Source organism: Patella vulgata, chromosome 6 (assembly GCF_932274485.2).
Source record: "Patella vulgata chromosome 6, xgPatVulg1.2, whole genome shotgun sequence".
Taxonomy (NCBI): domain Eukaryota; kingdom Metazoa; phylum Mollusca; class Gastropoda; family Patellidae; genus Patella; species Patella vulgata.
The window spans coordinates 24,125,764-24,142,466 of record NC_065884.2 but is presented as its reverse complement, the minus strand read 5'-3'; the positions used below and the strand labels follow the sequence as shown (position 1 = coordinate 24,142,466).

The window sequence follows — 16,703 nt, the reverse complement described above, 5'->3', positions numbered from 1 at the left end:
AATTTCTTACTTTGTATACACTTGTCAACCTTTGTTCAACACGATGATGAGCTTCAAATGTTGGTCAACATGTTACCAACAAGTTGATAGTGTGTACAGACATTTATCCTATCCAAATTATGTTTCAGAAATTTTGACTTGAGTCACTTGACATACAACAAAAGGTACAAAATGTTCCAAGATACACCGAAACCTTTCTTCTATCAAATAAGATAAACACACAAACCTGAATCTGTGACTAATTCTTTAACCAGTGTTGCATTCTTTGGATCAAACCAACCGGTTCTCATAACATAGTCTGTACTTAATGCCATAGTATTCACCCAATGACCATGTCCTTGTAATGTTCGACATAAAACACCCTACAAATAAGGTTACCTTACTTTAAAATATGTCATCTTTTACCAAACATCACATTAAGTTCCCTTAAATGTGTGTAGAAAAACTATTTGGAAGAAGTTAACCATTTAGATAAATTTTGTGGAAATGAAAAGAAATGGGGTTTAACATCTGCATAATGAAGATGGGTATAGCCATGCAGTGGTGTGCTATGAGGGAAATATGTCCCAGACAACAGCCCTATGACCTGTTCTTTTTTGATTCCCAACTGTCGGGCACCTTTAGCATACTGCCAATGGAATACACAGGACCTTCTGAACTACCAAGTGCTTTACCTAGCAACACCCTTTAGCCTAGACCACCGACAAGGGGAATCGAATGAAAAATCTGGAAGAACTTTCTTGGCCAACACTGGAATCGAATACCGGGACCTCCTGGTTGGTGAACTTTTGCATGTATGCACTTAAACAATACAGGATGGTAACTAGTTGCCCTAATGTTACCATCTCCCCAGTAACCTCACATTCTGATATTCAATGTTACCATCTCCCCAGTAACCTCACATTCTGATATTCAATGTTACCATCTCCCCAGTAACCTCACATTCTGATATTCAATGTTACCATCTCCCCAGTAACCTCACATTCTGATATTCAATGTTATCATCTCCCCCAGTAACCTCACATTCTGATATTCAATGTTACCATCTCCCCAGTAACCTCACATTCTGATATTCAATGTTACCATCTCCCCCAGTGACCACAAATTCTAATATCCAATGTTACCATCTCCCCCAGAGACCACACATTCTGACATCCAATATTACCATCTCCTCAGTGACCTCACATTCTGATGGGAGCCACAGTGCCTAAGTGGGTAAGATGCTGGCTCGCTATCCTAGAGGTCGCTTGTTCGATCCCTGCATTGGCCTAGAAGTTCATCGGGATTTTTTTACGATGTGGTTTCCCTTTGTCAGTAATATGCAGGGAAGCTGTCTAGTCGTTCGGATTGGACGAAATACCGAGTCCCCGGGTATACATTGGTGTGCATGTTAAAGATCCCTTGGCAGTTGGCATTCGATATAAGAGTAGCCCATAGTGCCGCTGCTGGGGCAAAATTTCCCTCATTGCACACTGTATGGCGTATGTCCGTCTTCATTAGACCAGTCGGAGCAGAACAGTAGGACTTTGAACCCCATTTCATTTCATTTCATATTCTAAAATCTGATGTTACCATCTCCCCATTAACCTCACATACTGATATCCAAGGATACCATCTCCTCAGTAACCTCAAATTCTAAAATTCAATATTACCATCTCCCCAGTAACCTCGCATTCTCATATCCATGGTTATCTTCTACCAAGTAACCCCAGATTCGAAGACAATTATCATACATTTTGATAAATAATTATAAAGATACTGTTGAAGAGCTATACATGTAACAGTCACAAATATGACAGATAAATGAACTCTGCAAAATGCATTTGATATATATACAATCCCAAATTTTTTAACTGGATAATGTCCTTCCAACCAATATCTTGTTCACAAGTTTTTTATAGGTTTTGAAGTAAATGGAAAGATAACTTGATGAAAAATATGTCCATAAGTTTTCTTATGACCAAATGAACAAACACTGCAAGTTTGAAAATAAAAATATGTATTGACCTCTTACATGTGGCGTATTGACAAGAAACAGGATGTATGATGGAAGGAAATGACAACAATAATGTGTCCACATTAACAAGAAACTGTGGATGGATGATGGATGCAGGTGACGACAATATGAGTCCACATTATATGAGGTCATATAAAAATACTGATTTGTATAACTGCTGGTGAAGACAATATGTAATACATGCATAATAAATTTGTTTCTACTCACATCTTCTGCTCTGTAGACTTTAATTGTTCTGTCTTGTGATGATGTATATAATAAATTACTACCACCCCATTTAACACATGATATTGTCTGTAAATGACCGGATAATGTTATATGACATTCACTTTTTAATGTATCCCAGATTTTTACTGTGGCATCCTGCAAAGAAATAAAAACAGAATTAGTACAATCATTCTATAATTAGTTTAAAATTATCATCATGAACGTTGCAATATTTACTATTTAAAATCTTTATTTAGTCTAGTTCATATTACAAGTATTAATATTATTCCTTACTTTTGATGCACTTGCTAAATATCTACATTCAGGATCTCTGTAAGATAAGGTAAGAAGAAATGATATCTCTGTAACTGAAGTTCATTTAAAAATATTTTGTATTACTGCATTCCAATCAACCATATAAATAAAAATCAGAAGGATAACGTAGTGCATGGTGGTACATGTAAATGTTGCAGCAATTCAGAATGTCTTTTGTTTTCAGGGACATACATAAAACATATAGTATGGATTTGTTGATGTCTGGTACTCCCCAAGTATGCCTGCCAACCAACAGTAAAGTTATCCATGCTAGCTCTAAAATCATAGTAAGGAAACCCTGCTGAGCAACATTTCACGAATCTGAAGTAAATGGGTAGATAACTACAATTTGGAAGGGTTTCTTCATGATCAAATCACCAAACCCATTCACAGGCTTAAACAATCACAATGTAACCAAAAGCTGATTCAAATTAATTCTTCCTTATGCCAAAATCACGAAGTATTATAGCATTTCACTGAAACTTCTGTCCTATATCACATTCACATTATTTCATATATTTATACACAAGTGAGGAGCGGGGGGAGTATAACTGTTATTTTTGATTCAAAGAAAAATTTAGGTAGGCGTCTTCCATATGGCCCAATGAACAATCCCTGCGAATTAGTAAATAAATCCATAAAAACTTGGACCTGTACACGGTTGACAAGAAATTGTTGATAGACAACAGATCAATGTAAAGCAGACGAAGGACACAAGATACTTCATATAAAAAGCTAAAGAAATAGTAAAGCAAGTTTTCCGTGAAATTATGCTAAAAATGGCTATATTATGTAAACTTACATATGTAACGGTTTCCATGTCAACCATGTTATCCATTGTTTATGACCAGTTAAGGTTTTTCCAATTTGTTTACCTGTACTAGGATCCCAAATACAAATCTGTCAAAAATCAAAAAGACCCATAAATTTATTGTACTCCAATAGTTTTGTGCTTGTTGCATGCAAATTTTTATCAAATAACATAATATTTTATCATCTTCAGTATCCCCAGTGGTATTGTTGCATTCTACTCCAGTAACCCTTGTGTCCATTCATGGGTAGTCACATATAAAAATTATCTGCACTTGATAACTGTGCTATTCTTATTGTTCAATCAAAACAATGTGGGCAAAGGGAAGTAACTAACATCTTGTAGTAACAAATATGGCCGAAAAAACTGCGGAATCAATGTTGTACACTTTGTTAAAATGTGATTAGGAAAAATACCTATCAAGATATTAAATTTCTTGAAAACTTTCTTATATTCGAGTGTACAAGCCGCCATATTTTTGTGAACATAAATAATTATGCTAAGATTGGTTTGTAAACTTTTTCTTAGTTGTTTTATAACATAAACCTATGTGGCCAATGAAATCATCAAGGGCAACTAATTTAAAATTTGTGACTACCCAGTGAATCAACACAGGGGTTAGTGGTGTGGAATGGAACAAAAGCATTGGGGATACCAAGGATGGATATTTTAAGTGAATTCGAAATGGGTTAAATATATATAAATACATGTATTGCGCATTACCTGACTATTTTTACAACCTGAAGCTAATTTTAAACCATCTGGGGACCAAGCTATACATAATATCCAATGTTTATGACCTGAAAAACACATAATATATTTCTATAATTCAGGTTTTAACATGTCTACATGGTGACCAGGCCTGGATTAACCTAGTGGGGGCGGGAGGAGGGGATCTGTGGTCTCAAACCTGTAGGGGCCCTAGTAACACCCATTCCGCATTTACGGATGCAATCAGCCCTTTCCCGATGAATGATAACAATCATGTAGGGGACTGTATAACTGAATGCTTTAATCAACTGAAAGGCTGTTGGTTATGATTAATTCATTAATCATTTGAACTTTACTTGGCAGAAAGAAAAAAAACCTCCTTTTATGAGAACACGGAATTCAAGACAATCATAATTCGCAATTCTCATTTTGTATAAATAAATTAAATATACACATCCTTTGTTAATGGAGGAACACTCTCCGATACTTGGCCGCAAAAGATTTGGATATGATGTCTACAACATTTATGTTGGGACCCCCCCCCCCCCCCCCGATGTTCCCCACTAAGACCCATTGTCAATCTGATAGTAACAAAAATAAATCTCATAACATATGTTTCAACTTGGTCTAACTGTATGATCCTTTCATCCTGACAGAAAATGTTCTAATAAAATGTTCTAATTGCTTTTGCTTCTCACCTTTGCAAGTAAATTGTGGTGTTTCTGTATTTACATCCCAAAATCTGACTGTTGTATCCCCTGATCCACTGGCTAAATATCTGAAAACATGAAATAAACATCAGGGCCTATCATCACATATTATGTTTTCAGCTCTAAAAGTTAAAATCTAAATGATTTACAACTAATAAATTAGGCATTTCTATAGAGTTCTTCAATATATTCCAATAACAGTTCTTGCCATATGATGTTAATATAAACTTACCTTCCATCTGGACTAAAAGCTACAGATATAACAGCATCTGCATGACCTTCTATAGTTCCTGTACATCTAGTTACAGCTCGTACTTGAAATATAGCTTGTGGCTGATATATAATATCTAAAACTTTCTCTGTATCGTCTAACTGATCTTTTGTTAATGTTTTATTTAAATTTTCTGTTATTTCAACATCTTTTACAAAAAATGAATATGGAGTTGGCTCTTCCTGAAAATAATTTATGATTAATAATTGTTTAATGCTTTTTAAAATTAATACTGCATTTTTTAAAAGTTAATTATATTATCCAAATGCATACATCTATAAATTGTTAGTACCGGTACTGTACATGGTACTTATTCACATATTCAGCTATGGAATTCAATTATAAATTTGTGTATCCACAATTTGCAGAAAACAGATTAAACATTTTGTGTTGAGCCCTTCTTTCTTCAAGTAATTTAAAAGAAAGAAAGTATAGTTCAGGAGAGAATCATTAATAGATCAATTCTATCATAATTCAATTAACAAGCATAAGCTAATCATGGTTCTGAAATCCATGTTTATTTATCAATACTATCTTTGGAAGACCTGATACCACTTTTCATTTGATAAAACAAAATGAAATGAAAACGGGTCCTACATTTCTGCACAAAGCAGTGTGTATAGCCTATGTGGATACTTGCCTTTTGTAGAATAGCATTACATATAAGTTCTAGTTTGTCTACACTGATATCTAATGGTAGATCAAATGGGGCACCTGCTACTTCACCAGCTTCTGACTTAAACTGTACCAATAATCTCTCACCGCCATTTTCTTCAACGTCTCCCTCACCACTGAAACATTCATGTTAAATATGAGCGAAAAGATTATTCTCTAATGTGTTTGAGAAGATAATGAGGCTTTTTTTATTTACAACCTTCTTTCTTATTCTGCTGGGGCCATGAGTGGATAACTCGGTCTTGTTGAAGTTGCTAGTGCTGTAGGTCGGCCTACACGGCTATATAAAAATTAAGATGATTTAGTGAATCCTCAATTAATTTTGGGCTGGGGCTGTTTGCCACATATGGTAAGACAATTCTGGTACTACTACTTGCCACATGTGCTAAGTCTGTACCACAATTATCAACCGGTTTCAATGAAATTTAGAGACCATGATAACATCTCATAAAATAACATTAATTATATCCCAGAGTAACCAAAATTTTGACCACTTCCGGCTTGCGATTTCCTAGATATCAGGTTACCACACATTTCATTTGGCATGGCTGCAGACAACAATAATCAACACATTTCAAGGAAACTTACAGATCATAATAACATTAATAATATCTCAGAGTAGCCAAAATTTTAACCACTTCCGGTTATGCTAGGTTCTCACTATCGTGTGATGCATTACGATAGGATTGTCCCTACAATGTACTGAGTCCACGATCTGGTACGTTCAAATACTTTTTGTTACGATCACCACGATAGCTCCACGATTTCAATCGCAGCACGAATCGTGATAGTGGGAACCTGGTATTAGTGATTTCCAAAATATTAGGTTACCACACATTTCATGTGGCACGGCTGCAGACAGCAATTATCAACCGATATCCCCGAAACTTACAGAATATGATGACATTAATAATATCTCAGAGTAGCCAAAATTTCGTTATTTTATACGTTCGATGGCCTCTACTACATGAAGATATGACCAGTTGTAGTGAGGTGTTGCGTCAGGGGTCATACGAGCGGCTTTTGGCCCTGTGACGTCAGACATTTGATTAACCAGGATACCCACATTTCTGTGCATCACACACCAAGAACTCACTACAACAGACTGTATCATTGACTTATCCATCACATTAACCAGAACACGGGATATAAAACAACACTTCAAGATCCTAGTGTAGTAAAGGCAAGTAAAACGAAATATTGAACTATAAAAAACGAAATGAAATAGGATTTGTCACTTGTGTTTTAATCAGATTGAAATCGGGTTGTCAAATAGCCACTGCCCGAATCTTTAATAAATATAGTAAAGTTATGGAATATTATTATCATTATCAACCTTATCAGGCCTCTTCACTATAACTTAATGAAATGCCATTATTTTTATCTAAAATAGGCACTATAATATTATATCATAGTATAGTCATAGAGTAAAATACATTAGTATTACTAGTAGTACTACAAATGAATGTCAAATTGACTGCTAAATTGTCATTTTGTTTTTCATAATATTTTCACCCTCAAATACCAAAACGATTCATTAAAGAGTGAAACAAAGGGGAAATGGTTAGTACGTAAATATATACAGACATCTCAGATATTTACCTCATATTTTACAGAAATAAATATCAAAAACAACAAATATAAACAACAGCACGTGTGGAAACGACAGCGGAAGTCCGAAGAGTAGCTTCCCTTGTCACTCCTCCACTGGAAATTGAAAAAGAAACTAGGAATAGCCCACAATAATTTCTTCTGCTATTTATTTTTTATATTGTAATTTGGAAAGATGCTCACCTTTTTTTTCATGATGACAATAGAATTTTAGTCACATTATCACTAAAACTAAAGCAATGTCATCTAATGAAATAGTTGCCGCCTTGAAATTATTATCAAGCTCGTCAGAGAAACATATTTTCAATGGAATGGTTGCTATCCGAACCAAAATTATGAAAAGTAAAAATGGAGAAAAACAGCTGATATCTAAAGGTGTTATCGGAAAACTCCTGTCAATTTTAAACAAACAGGATGTGACTCAGAAAAAGAATAAAATAATAGATATTGCCCTTAGTATTCTAGGCAATTTTTGTATGGAAGAAGAAGCACGCGCTGATGTAAGTTTCATATCGTCATACTCATGCCATCATGGACCGTGTAATGCATTATTATTATTTAATAAGGTTCAAGGTACCGTAAGCTAAATTATGTCAATTATAATTATATCATCGTTGTCATTGAAAACATGAATGCAAATTCTTACCATGATAACAGAGGCATCTCCAGGAGTTTTAGCAGACCTGAAACAAACCATTACATTACGCTAACCCTTACTCGGTGTGTACTTTCCCAGACTGCAGTTTTGAATCTTCAGGTGGTGCTTCTGATTTAGTTGTCATACTTTGTGTGCCCTAAGCCCTAACATTTCCTCTAACTACTCCTAAACCCTTTGATTAGAAGAAGCTCAACTACGATAGGGCTGCAACAAATTCATCGATGAACCGCAATGTTTTAAAAATCCATGATACACGATACAATCAGTGGCTGTATCGCGATCTGTTATCCAAATAATAATTTCACAAAAATAGACTGATATTGCTTTAAATAAGTCCATGAAGTGGCTTATTATAGCTATTTTGTTCAAATTAAAATATCAGTCTGGTTAAGCAAGTCGTGCTAGAAATTAAGTTGCGTTCAAATTACACTCTTGAATAATATGCAGAAAAAACAACATATTAATATATATAGGCCTATATACGTCTGTATACTAATATGCGATTTGTGATAATATTTAATTAATATTACTGTATAAGAATGGCGATTTGTACATACTGCATACATTGATCAGCACATTTTCAAAGTATATTAATATTCGATATTAAAATGTTTGTAACGTTATTTCCTTTGCTATTCCGTAATATATGACTGACCTGACAATAAGAAAGCTTTTCATTGGCTGAAATTGTTGTCGCAATACGACCCAGCCAGCTGAAATTTTTTCATAATGAATTCACCAAATTCAAGTTGCATGATCGACAAAAGCAATATTGAGATCGAAATCCCCTCATACCAAGTATATAAGTCACAAGTAAAGTATGGGAGTTTTTAGGATTTCCCGTTAAGCACGACAGCAATGAAATCCAGTCAGCTGACCGAGAAAACACCACATTTAAAGTAGCTAAGTCTCTAACTCAGTATCATCCAAAGTCTTCGACATTGAAAACAAAAATTATTTGTCAATTTAAATCAAAATTGATGTTATGATCTTACCGGAAAAAGATGGACTTCTGAAATCCAATATTTAAGACAAAATAAACATTTTACCATTGGTACACGAATTGTGTACCATAATGCGTTTCAGCGCCATTTGTAACACGGGACTCTAAGAATGAGGCTAGACGTATTCCACAAGTCATGTCAAACGGTGACGCCGTATTCTTATCTGGAGAGCATGCTCAATAAATACTATTGGTGTAGACTGAATAACCAGACGCTAGAGATTACCATTCGATTGAGACTTTTGACGTATTTTGCCAAACATAACTGATTTGAAATTAGGGTAAAAGCAGAAACAGTTGAATGTAAATCAGTTTAGATACATTCATATTACATTATTTTATGCGTTGCGACCCATTTGTGTCAATTTCTAGATCCCAAATATTAGTGACTTAGCTCCTTTAAAGTAAATCACAAAAGTAGGTCTTCGAGTTTTCACAGTGAAAGACTGTCAAAATTTAACAACATTTTTAAAATTTATTACCTATATCGCGATATTAATCGTATTGTAGACTATGAATAGTAATGCGCATCATATTGTGGCCTGGCGTAATGTTGCAGCCCTAACTAACGATGAACCATTATGAAATAAAAGAAAACTAAAACAGACCTAAAACTAATCATTACCCTTACCCTAATTTGATGTGTACAAAATAGTTTTGAATCTTTGGCTAGTGCTTCTGATTTAGTTGTTTTACTTTGTGTTTCTGAAGCCCCAACATGTTTTCCCTTACCATAACCCTATGAATATGAAACTTTTCACATGTATGCCACTTCTGTATATAAAATGGCAGGTTCTCTGTCATTATTCGGACCAAATATCCTAGTGAACAATAGGTTTATTGTTTAAATCGGGTGGCAAATGGCTTATACATTGCTCTTTTTTTGCATTTGATTGATTCTGTGTAAGCTTATACAGTAGGCCTACTTCTCTTATCACAGTCAGAAATTAAAATAAAACAGTGACATCTATCTCTCTGTCTTTTTAAATTTATAATGAAAGCAGAATTAGTTAATCCAATAACTAAGCTTATATGTACCGGTACATGTTGAGTAGTAAACATTGTCTTTATATCTTTTGAACGAGTACAATATTATATACATATATTTTGTTTCTAATGATGTTTATGAACTTATTTTATTGAATTTTACTTGTAGGTATTGAAAGTTCCTTATGGTATAAATTGTATTTGTAAGTAAATCTTTTTTCAAAAAATTCCTCTCAGTGGAATATCTGAAGTATTGAAATGAATTCAGCTTCTTTGTATGGATTTTAAGAAAGTTAATTATTTCAATTCAAAGCGTTACCTTTGTTTTAGTATCACTAGTACCAATAAATTAAAATGAATTAATATCAGCCATTTTTCTACATTTTTTATATGATCAAATACTGGTATTTAAATCAAAAAAACTCTTTGAATAGAAATTTTCCTTTCATTTTACTATAATTTGAAATGTAGTCTAGAAAGTAAAGATTATATTTTGTTTAACTTTTTACAGGTAATTGTGTTATTGAATCCCCATGTAGCAGTATACAAAACAGAGCAGCTAGAACATTGGCTAATCTAGCCTTGACTCCACTGATTGTTGTTAGAATATTTCAGACAGACGTTTTGCCTCAACTTGTGAAACTATTAATAGAATCAAAGAATAAAGAAAGTCAGTTGATCTATTGTAGAGCTCTTAGGTAGGTTTAAAGTTTGAAATAAATCCTTAATTTTTTATTATCTAAAATTATTTGAAATAGAATTATTCTATTTTTCATATGATGAATAGATAACTCTTCACAGCCAAACCTAGAAACGTATACATGATGCTGAAAGTGGCTTTACTTTAGTCATCATGGTGATATTTGTTTAACTTGAATTTACAGGTTACTTGGTGCTAGCAATACAGGAAAGGAAAAATTGTTAGATGAAAATGGAGTGTTTGCTGTAGCTAAGTTAATGTCCAGTGAAGATGAAGATGTTATGAGGAACAGTTTAAGGACTGTGTCTGAACTTTCTGTATCAGGGTTAGTTAGTTTTTAGTTTATTTTAATAGAGGATGCAGAATTTGTGCATTATAATCTTGAAATAGAGTGTTTCAAATTTTAGGAAAAGATAACACAAACTGACAAGATTCTACATTAAACAGTTTATCTCTTTTTTTAAACTAGATAAATGGCATTTGTTGTTTTGTTTCAAGCAGTTATTGGTTTGTTAAAGATATGCTCTTTTGATATTGGACTTGAAGTATGTTACTATCTACCAAAACAAATTTAACTTAGTTTATGCAAGGGTGGGAGATGTTGATGAACAAAATCAAAGTGTCGGATATTGAAATGGGCTCGTTAGGTCTGTCCCAGTTTTGTTTCCGTAGTAAATTCGGGAACCACTTTAGAAACTACATACACACATTAAGCTATTATGTATCGGTTGAATAATTTTTGTGTTCCATGGAAACAAATTTGACATAGTTTTAGTGAAAGGGTGCAGGATGTTGATGGGTGACCTCACTAACCTTGAGGGAATATCTGTACATCTTTGTCAAATAACTGAATTTTGGTACATGTAATACTTAAAGGCCATTCTATTGTATTGATATTATAATAAGGGACCGGTTGATGGATGGGTTGAGATCTATCCAAGACTGATTCGTTTGGATGGAAGTGTTGAAATTTTGTGACTCTCCCCAATATAGACAATTGTTTACATGAGCCTTTAAATTATTATATTCATATATTTTTAGATGTTCATACAAATTTGCGCGACAGATCTTAGCTGCTGGTATTATCAACATCATGGTAGATCAGATACATCACAAAGATTGCAGCATTTCCCATCAAGCTCTGTCTACTGTAATACGATTGACAGAATTTGAATATATTCGTCCTGTGATTGGTTCAGCAGGGGGAATAACCCTGTTCATTACACTGTTGACTGATACCAGACAACATGTTGATAAGATTAAAGTAATGAATGTTTTATGCTTATGTGGAAAAGAATCTGTAAATCGTGTTAAAATACGTGAAAATGGCGCTTTAGAAATTCTGCTATCTGCTCTAAATGGTGTTGAGTATCAGAGACTCCATGACAGAATTATTAGCAGTTTCTTAAGTTATTTGTATGATGAACCGAGTCTTAATCTGTTGCTGGAAAATGGGTTAATCGACATTCTGTTGAGACATTTAGAGAGATGCACTGAATTCACTTCATCTACCATAGTTATAAGTTTCAGTGAGAAATTTTTGGCACTTGAAGACTCTGATAAAGATACCGTCAACACATCCGCTAAACTCCAACATATTAAGGCTCGTCCTAAACAAATACCCAAACGGTGCAAATCTAAAGATGTAAGAAAGAATATGGACAAAATTGTGGACGATCTTCCATCTTCATCTACCTCAATGGATGATTCAAAACCAAGCACCTCAAGAGTGAAACATACTTCGGGTGGACTCTCTTTAATTGCAGAATCTCCAGCAAGTACAGACCTCAACATTCCTAGGACAAGTTCAATAGAGATCACTCCAACAAAAAAATCAAGCCATATTTACAGTATAGATAGTCCAACATACGAGAATCATTCGTGGGAACCCTCATCATTAAGTGGAGGCATTACATGTAAACAGAGCTTCTCATCTGGAGCAGGTACTTCAGGTGGTCAATCACCATACAGTCCTTTAAGTCATGATTCTTATTATTCTCCAGGTGTATCATCACCTTCCTACAGCATTCCATCACCTGCTAGTCCCGATTTACCATACTCTACAGTGTGGAGTCAACCATATCGTAGTGATAGTCATGAAGACTTATCCCCCTTTAGCAGTAGTTCTGTGCTAGGTGGAGCTGATGTTGGAACTCCTGCCTCGGCATGGACCTTTTCTTCGTCAGATGATGAGGATATTAATAATGTTGATGATTCAAGTAATATAAATAATGCTGACATTACTGATAGAACATCACCAGTAACAGATCAAATTCATGACAACATAAATATGTCTGCAGACATCAAGGACAAGATTGAAACAATGATTGAATCCGATGAATCTGATGAAATGTCAACTGTTAGTGATGCTTGCAGTAATCTTAGCTTAACGGAAAATAAATCAACAGTTGCAGAACATCCTAAAGCATTAACTACAGATAATAAGGATATGACCTCTGAAAGATCTCTCAAACATAAAAGAACTCCATCTGAAGAGAATTCAGAGACAGAAGTTCAACCAAAGAGACAGAAGAGATCGGCTAAAAGACATGCTGCCTCCAAAATAACAGAATCCAATATATTGATCTTATTGTCACGATTTTCCGTTATCAATGATCCATCACAATATCTGGTGACTCCTAGGGTTTTATCATGTATACTGGATTATATTCGCGAGGTTCCCGGTGCACAATCACGATCAGTACGAACTATGTCCAGGATTTTAAGGGATCCCTTGTGCTTGAACAGTTTGTTGAACATAGGAGCACCAGCCATTATTTATCAGAAACTTGTCTTAAATAATGAAGGTGTTGATTGTTCAGATGTCAGATCTTTAGTCTCCAAATCTAAGCGCCGGTCCTCACTAGAATCTACCTCTTCGTGGCTGAGTCCATTTTCTTCTCCGAGACAGTCTATCAGTGATTTTTCTCCGGATCCATCTGGAAAGAAATGGAACTTCCCAACTGACCCAGGGTCACCAACCAGTTCTACTGCAAGTCTAGATTATAGTGTGGCCAGTCCTCATTTTAAAAAAGAAGAAAAGGAAGAACCACCTATAGACGTAACACAGACTGGTGTAGAATTTCTGCGTGATCTGAGTTTTACTGCTGAGTCCCCATTTGGCCAAGGGGCCATAACTCATACTTTACTTAGGAAAACTAAAGCTGAACGACTAGCCTGTTGTCTTTCTCTTCAATTCTTATGTTGGTGAGTAAGATTTTATTTTATTTATAACATGCCGTGCATTTAATATCTGTATCGAAAAGTAAAATACACAACATAGATATAGTTTTTTAAAACCAAGTCAATAAATGTAGGACATCCATTGTTGTAATGATACTTATGATTCAGTTTGTCTCTTTTAATATTCCATCGGTCCTTTAAAATATGAATTAAAATGTTGGAATAAAAGCACACCTTATCCAAATGTTAATCCCAACCCCTTTCCTACTTACCCACATGTTCCTGAAGCAACGACCGCAAGTTTTACAACATCTAGTCGTTGCTTCAATACTCAACAATTCCCAAATTTTGGCGCTTGTTGTGTTTACACATGATTAATTAGCATTGTCCAATCAGAGGTCGTGGCACAGAACACACTGTAAACAAATATGGCGGCCTACATAGAAAAAGAAATAGACAAGTTTACAGCCTTTGTTGATCAACCATGATTTCCAGCAACCTTGACATTGATTGAACCTTGAACTTTGCAACTCGATTGTCACATGTAGACATTTTAGCTAGAAGCGCGAGACTTGATAATCGTAACCATATTTTTAACGAAGGAATCTGATAGGATCACAAGCTGGGCTTATACCCAATCGAAATTAGTGCTAAAATATGCGGGGTATTACGTGAAGGGCTTGATAAGATGTACGTAGTTAAGGTGAGATCAAGCCTTCAATTGAAGATGACTTACCCATAGAATATTCTTACCAATTTTGCACCTTTTCAATGCCAATTGAAATTATCTGACAGCCAAAAAACATTTATGGATTTCCTAGCTTATTTTATCATACATTAATATAAATTTGATTACAACTCTAGTGGTCATATCCCAAATAAATTTTGATTTTCTGTTTCGTATTTTCAGGAGCTCCAGTATGCAAGATCATTTTTTGGTGAAACATTTCACCCTAGATTCTTTATTGAATGTTATTCAGTCAAACGTTAACCATGCCATGCTACCTCATATTGTCAATGGACTCAACTTCCTTGCACATATGTCAAATATGAAAAGAAAACTGAAGAAGGAAGATAATGTGTCTTTTCCGGTGGTTTTCTTGCCACCAGTTCTTGATGAGCAGACGTGTCCATACTGGAATTGTAATCATGATGTTTTTTTTATGGTAGGGAATGAACAGTTTGGGGGAAATCGTGAAATACTAGTCAAACAATCGCCAGTATTTGCTGCCATGTTGGAAGGACATTATTGTGAATCCAACCAATCAGAAATCAGCATGCAAGATACCTCTCAAGATGCATTTCTGTTTATTTTACATTATTTTCATGGTTGTGGGTTGTGTTGTCCAATTTTAGCTGCACCTCATAAAGAGACAAAAAACTTAGAATTCTGGGAAAATGTGTTGACTCTAGCTGATCGGTATTTATGTCAGTTACTATCTGAATACCTTATTTGGTTAATAGCATCAACATACCTGACCTTTGACATCTATTTTCATATCTTTATGTACTCTATATTCCACAATTTTACAAGTTTGACAAATGAATGTGTCAGGATGATGTTTTCTGCTGAGCAGCCAGTTGTTTTGAAAGCAGGTATTGTTAAGAATATTATCAAGAATAATGGAGCTGGATTATTATGTAATTCAATTAAATCTGTTTTCCGAGAATGTATTGGTAAAAATTTTACATAATTAATGATATTTTAGATTTGATATATATTATTAGTACAGTGTACTTATAAAACCAGAAATTTTTTCAAGGTGGATAGAAAGAAGTAGGCTTATCAGCTAAGGGAGGTCCTGTGTGCATTTATATGTCCACTCAATTTGACTTTTGAATCATGATGGGAATAATCTGTGGGAGTGAAGAATACTGGGATGACCACTCTAGATCATGGGAAGAAAGAGTAAAATGCCACTGCCATTCGCTATTCGTGTTAGATGGACTTATATATATAGCTTGTCTATATTGGGCTAAAATTTGATATTTTTGTAATGAGCAGGGCATATCTAGTGATTATAGATTTTCTCCTAGTCCATTTATTTGATATTAATATGTTCTGTTCTCTACTACTACTTCTAACTGTAATTGAATATTGTTATGTTAATATATCTCATGAATTTTGAAAATTAAATTATTGAAATTGTATATAATGTATGTGACAGATAAATTAAAAATATATTACATATTATCATAATGTTAAGTATTGTTAAGAAACAATGTCATTAACATACATGTATATAGAATTTTTCATATGTTAATGTAGCCATATATTGTCATCACCTGTCTGTCAAAACTTACTTGCACTAGTCTATAGTACCAATTCTGCAGCCTTATTGATTTCGATTGTTTTTATACGCCCTCATCAATTAGTAGCAGCATTATTGACCTTTTATTTAAAACTTGCATGGAATTGAACCAACATGTAAATTAGAGAGTTATACAGAGCTATAATCACTCTGCAGGTAAAAGGTACCTTACTGAGTTTCTGTTTTTCAAAGCTTTCTTTCCAATGCAATCTAAGTCTTTCCACAAAATGTAAACAATTTAACTAAAATTGTGCATTTAAACTGACTGCTAAATTGACTATTTGCTGAAGTCATTGTTTCTTGTAAACACCAACTGTTTGTTACTAGATATTAAAAAGTGTTAAGTTTTATTGTGATATTTATATGCATTTTATGTCATTTTGAGGTCTGTTACCACTGAAAGCATAATTTTGGCCTACTATTCCAGTCCTTATTTAACAGGACCATCATTATTATCTCAGATGGAGCAGAAAAGTAGGGTGTTAAAACCCTTTTTCACTTAATTTCTTATTTCATTTAAAAGGTGAGTTGA

General features: G+C 34.3%; 2 protein-coding genes across 3 annotated transcripts in view; one reads left to right on the top strand and one right to left on the bottom strand.

The window, feature by feature from the left end:
• The window catches only part of LOC126824877 (notchless protein homolog 1), a 28,400-nt gene extending 20,991 nt beyond the window's left edge, over positions 1-7,409 (bottom strand). For both annotated transcript variants that reach the window (XM_050554283.2, XM_050554284.2), the window contains exons 1-9: positions 7,320-7,409; positions 5,679-5,833; positions 5,004-5,220; positions 4,760-4,839; positions 4,074-4,150; positions 3,342-3,439; positions 2,519-2,555; positions 2,225-2,380; positions 227-362 (exon numbers count right to left, since the gene is read on the bottom strand). In XM_050554283.2, the coding sequence (XP_050410240.1) occupies positions 227-362; positions 2,225-2,380; positions 2,519-2,555; positions 3,342-3,439; positions 4,074-4,150; positions 4,760-4,839; positions 5,004-5,220; positions 5,679-5,833; positions 7,320-7,324 (961 nt within the window). In that variant the 5' untranslated portion in view covers positions 7,325-7,409. The remainder of the gene's footprint in view (positions 1-226; positions 363-2,224; positions 2,381-2,518; positions 2,556-3,341; positions 3,440-4,073; positions 4,151-4,759; positions 4,840-5,003; positions 5,221-5,678; positions 5,834-7,319) is intronic.
• A 33-nt stretch (positions 7,410-7,442) lies between these two features.
• Positions 7,443-16,519, top strand: LOC126824872 (uncharacterized). Its single transcript, XM_050554277.2, has 6 exons — positions 7,443-7,828; positions 10,146-10,179; positions 10,488-10,674; positions 10,861-11,001; positions 11,718-13,883; positions 14,770-16,519. Exons 1-6 carry the CDS (start codon positions 7,568-7,570, stop codon positions 15,551-15,553), a joined length of 3,573 nt encoding a protein of 1,190 aa, XP_050410234.2. The 5' UTR covers positions 7,443-7,567; the 3' UTR covers positions 15,554-16,519.
• Positions 16,520-16,703: the final 184 nt, after the last annotated feature.

Coding starts and splice junctions, on each gene's coding strand:
- LOC126824872 (XM_050554277.2), top strand. CDS start 7,568: ATGTCATCTAATGAAATAGTTGCCGCCTTGAAATTATTATCAAGCTCG. Junction 10,180..10,487: donor TTATGGTATAAATTGTATTT/GTAAGTAAATCT, acceptor AACTTTTTACAG/GTAATTGTGTTATTGAATCC. Junction 13,884..14,769: donor TCTCTTCAATTCTTATGTTG/GTGAGTAAGATT, acceptor TCGTATTTTCAG/GAGCTCCAGTATGCAAGATC.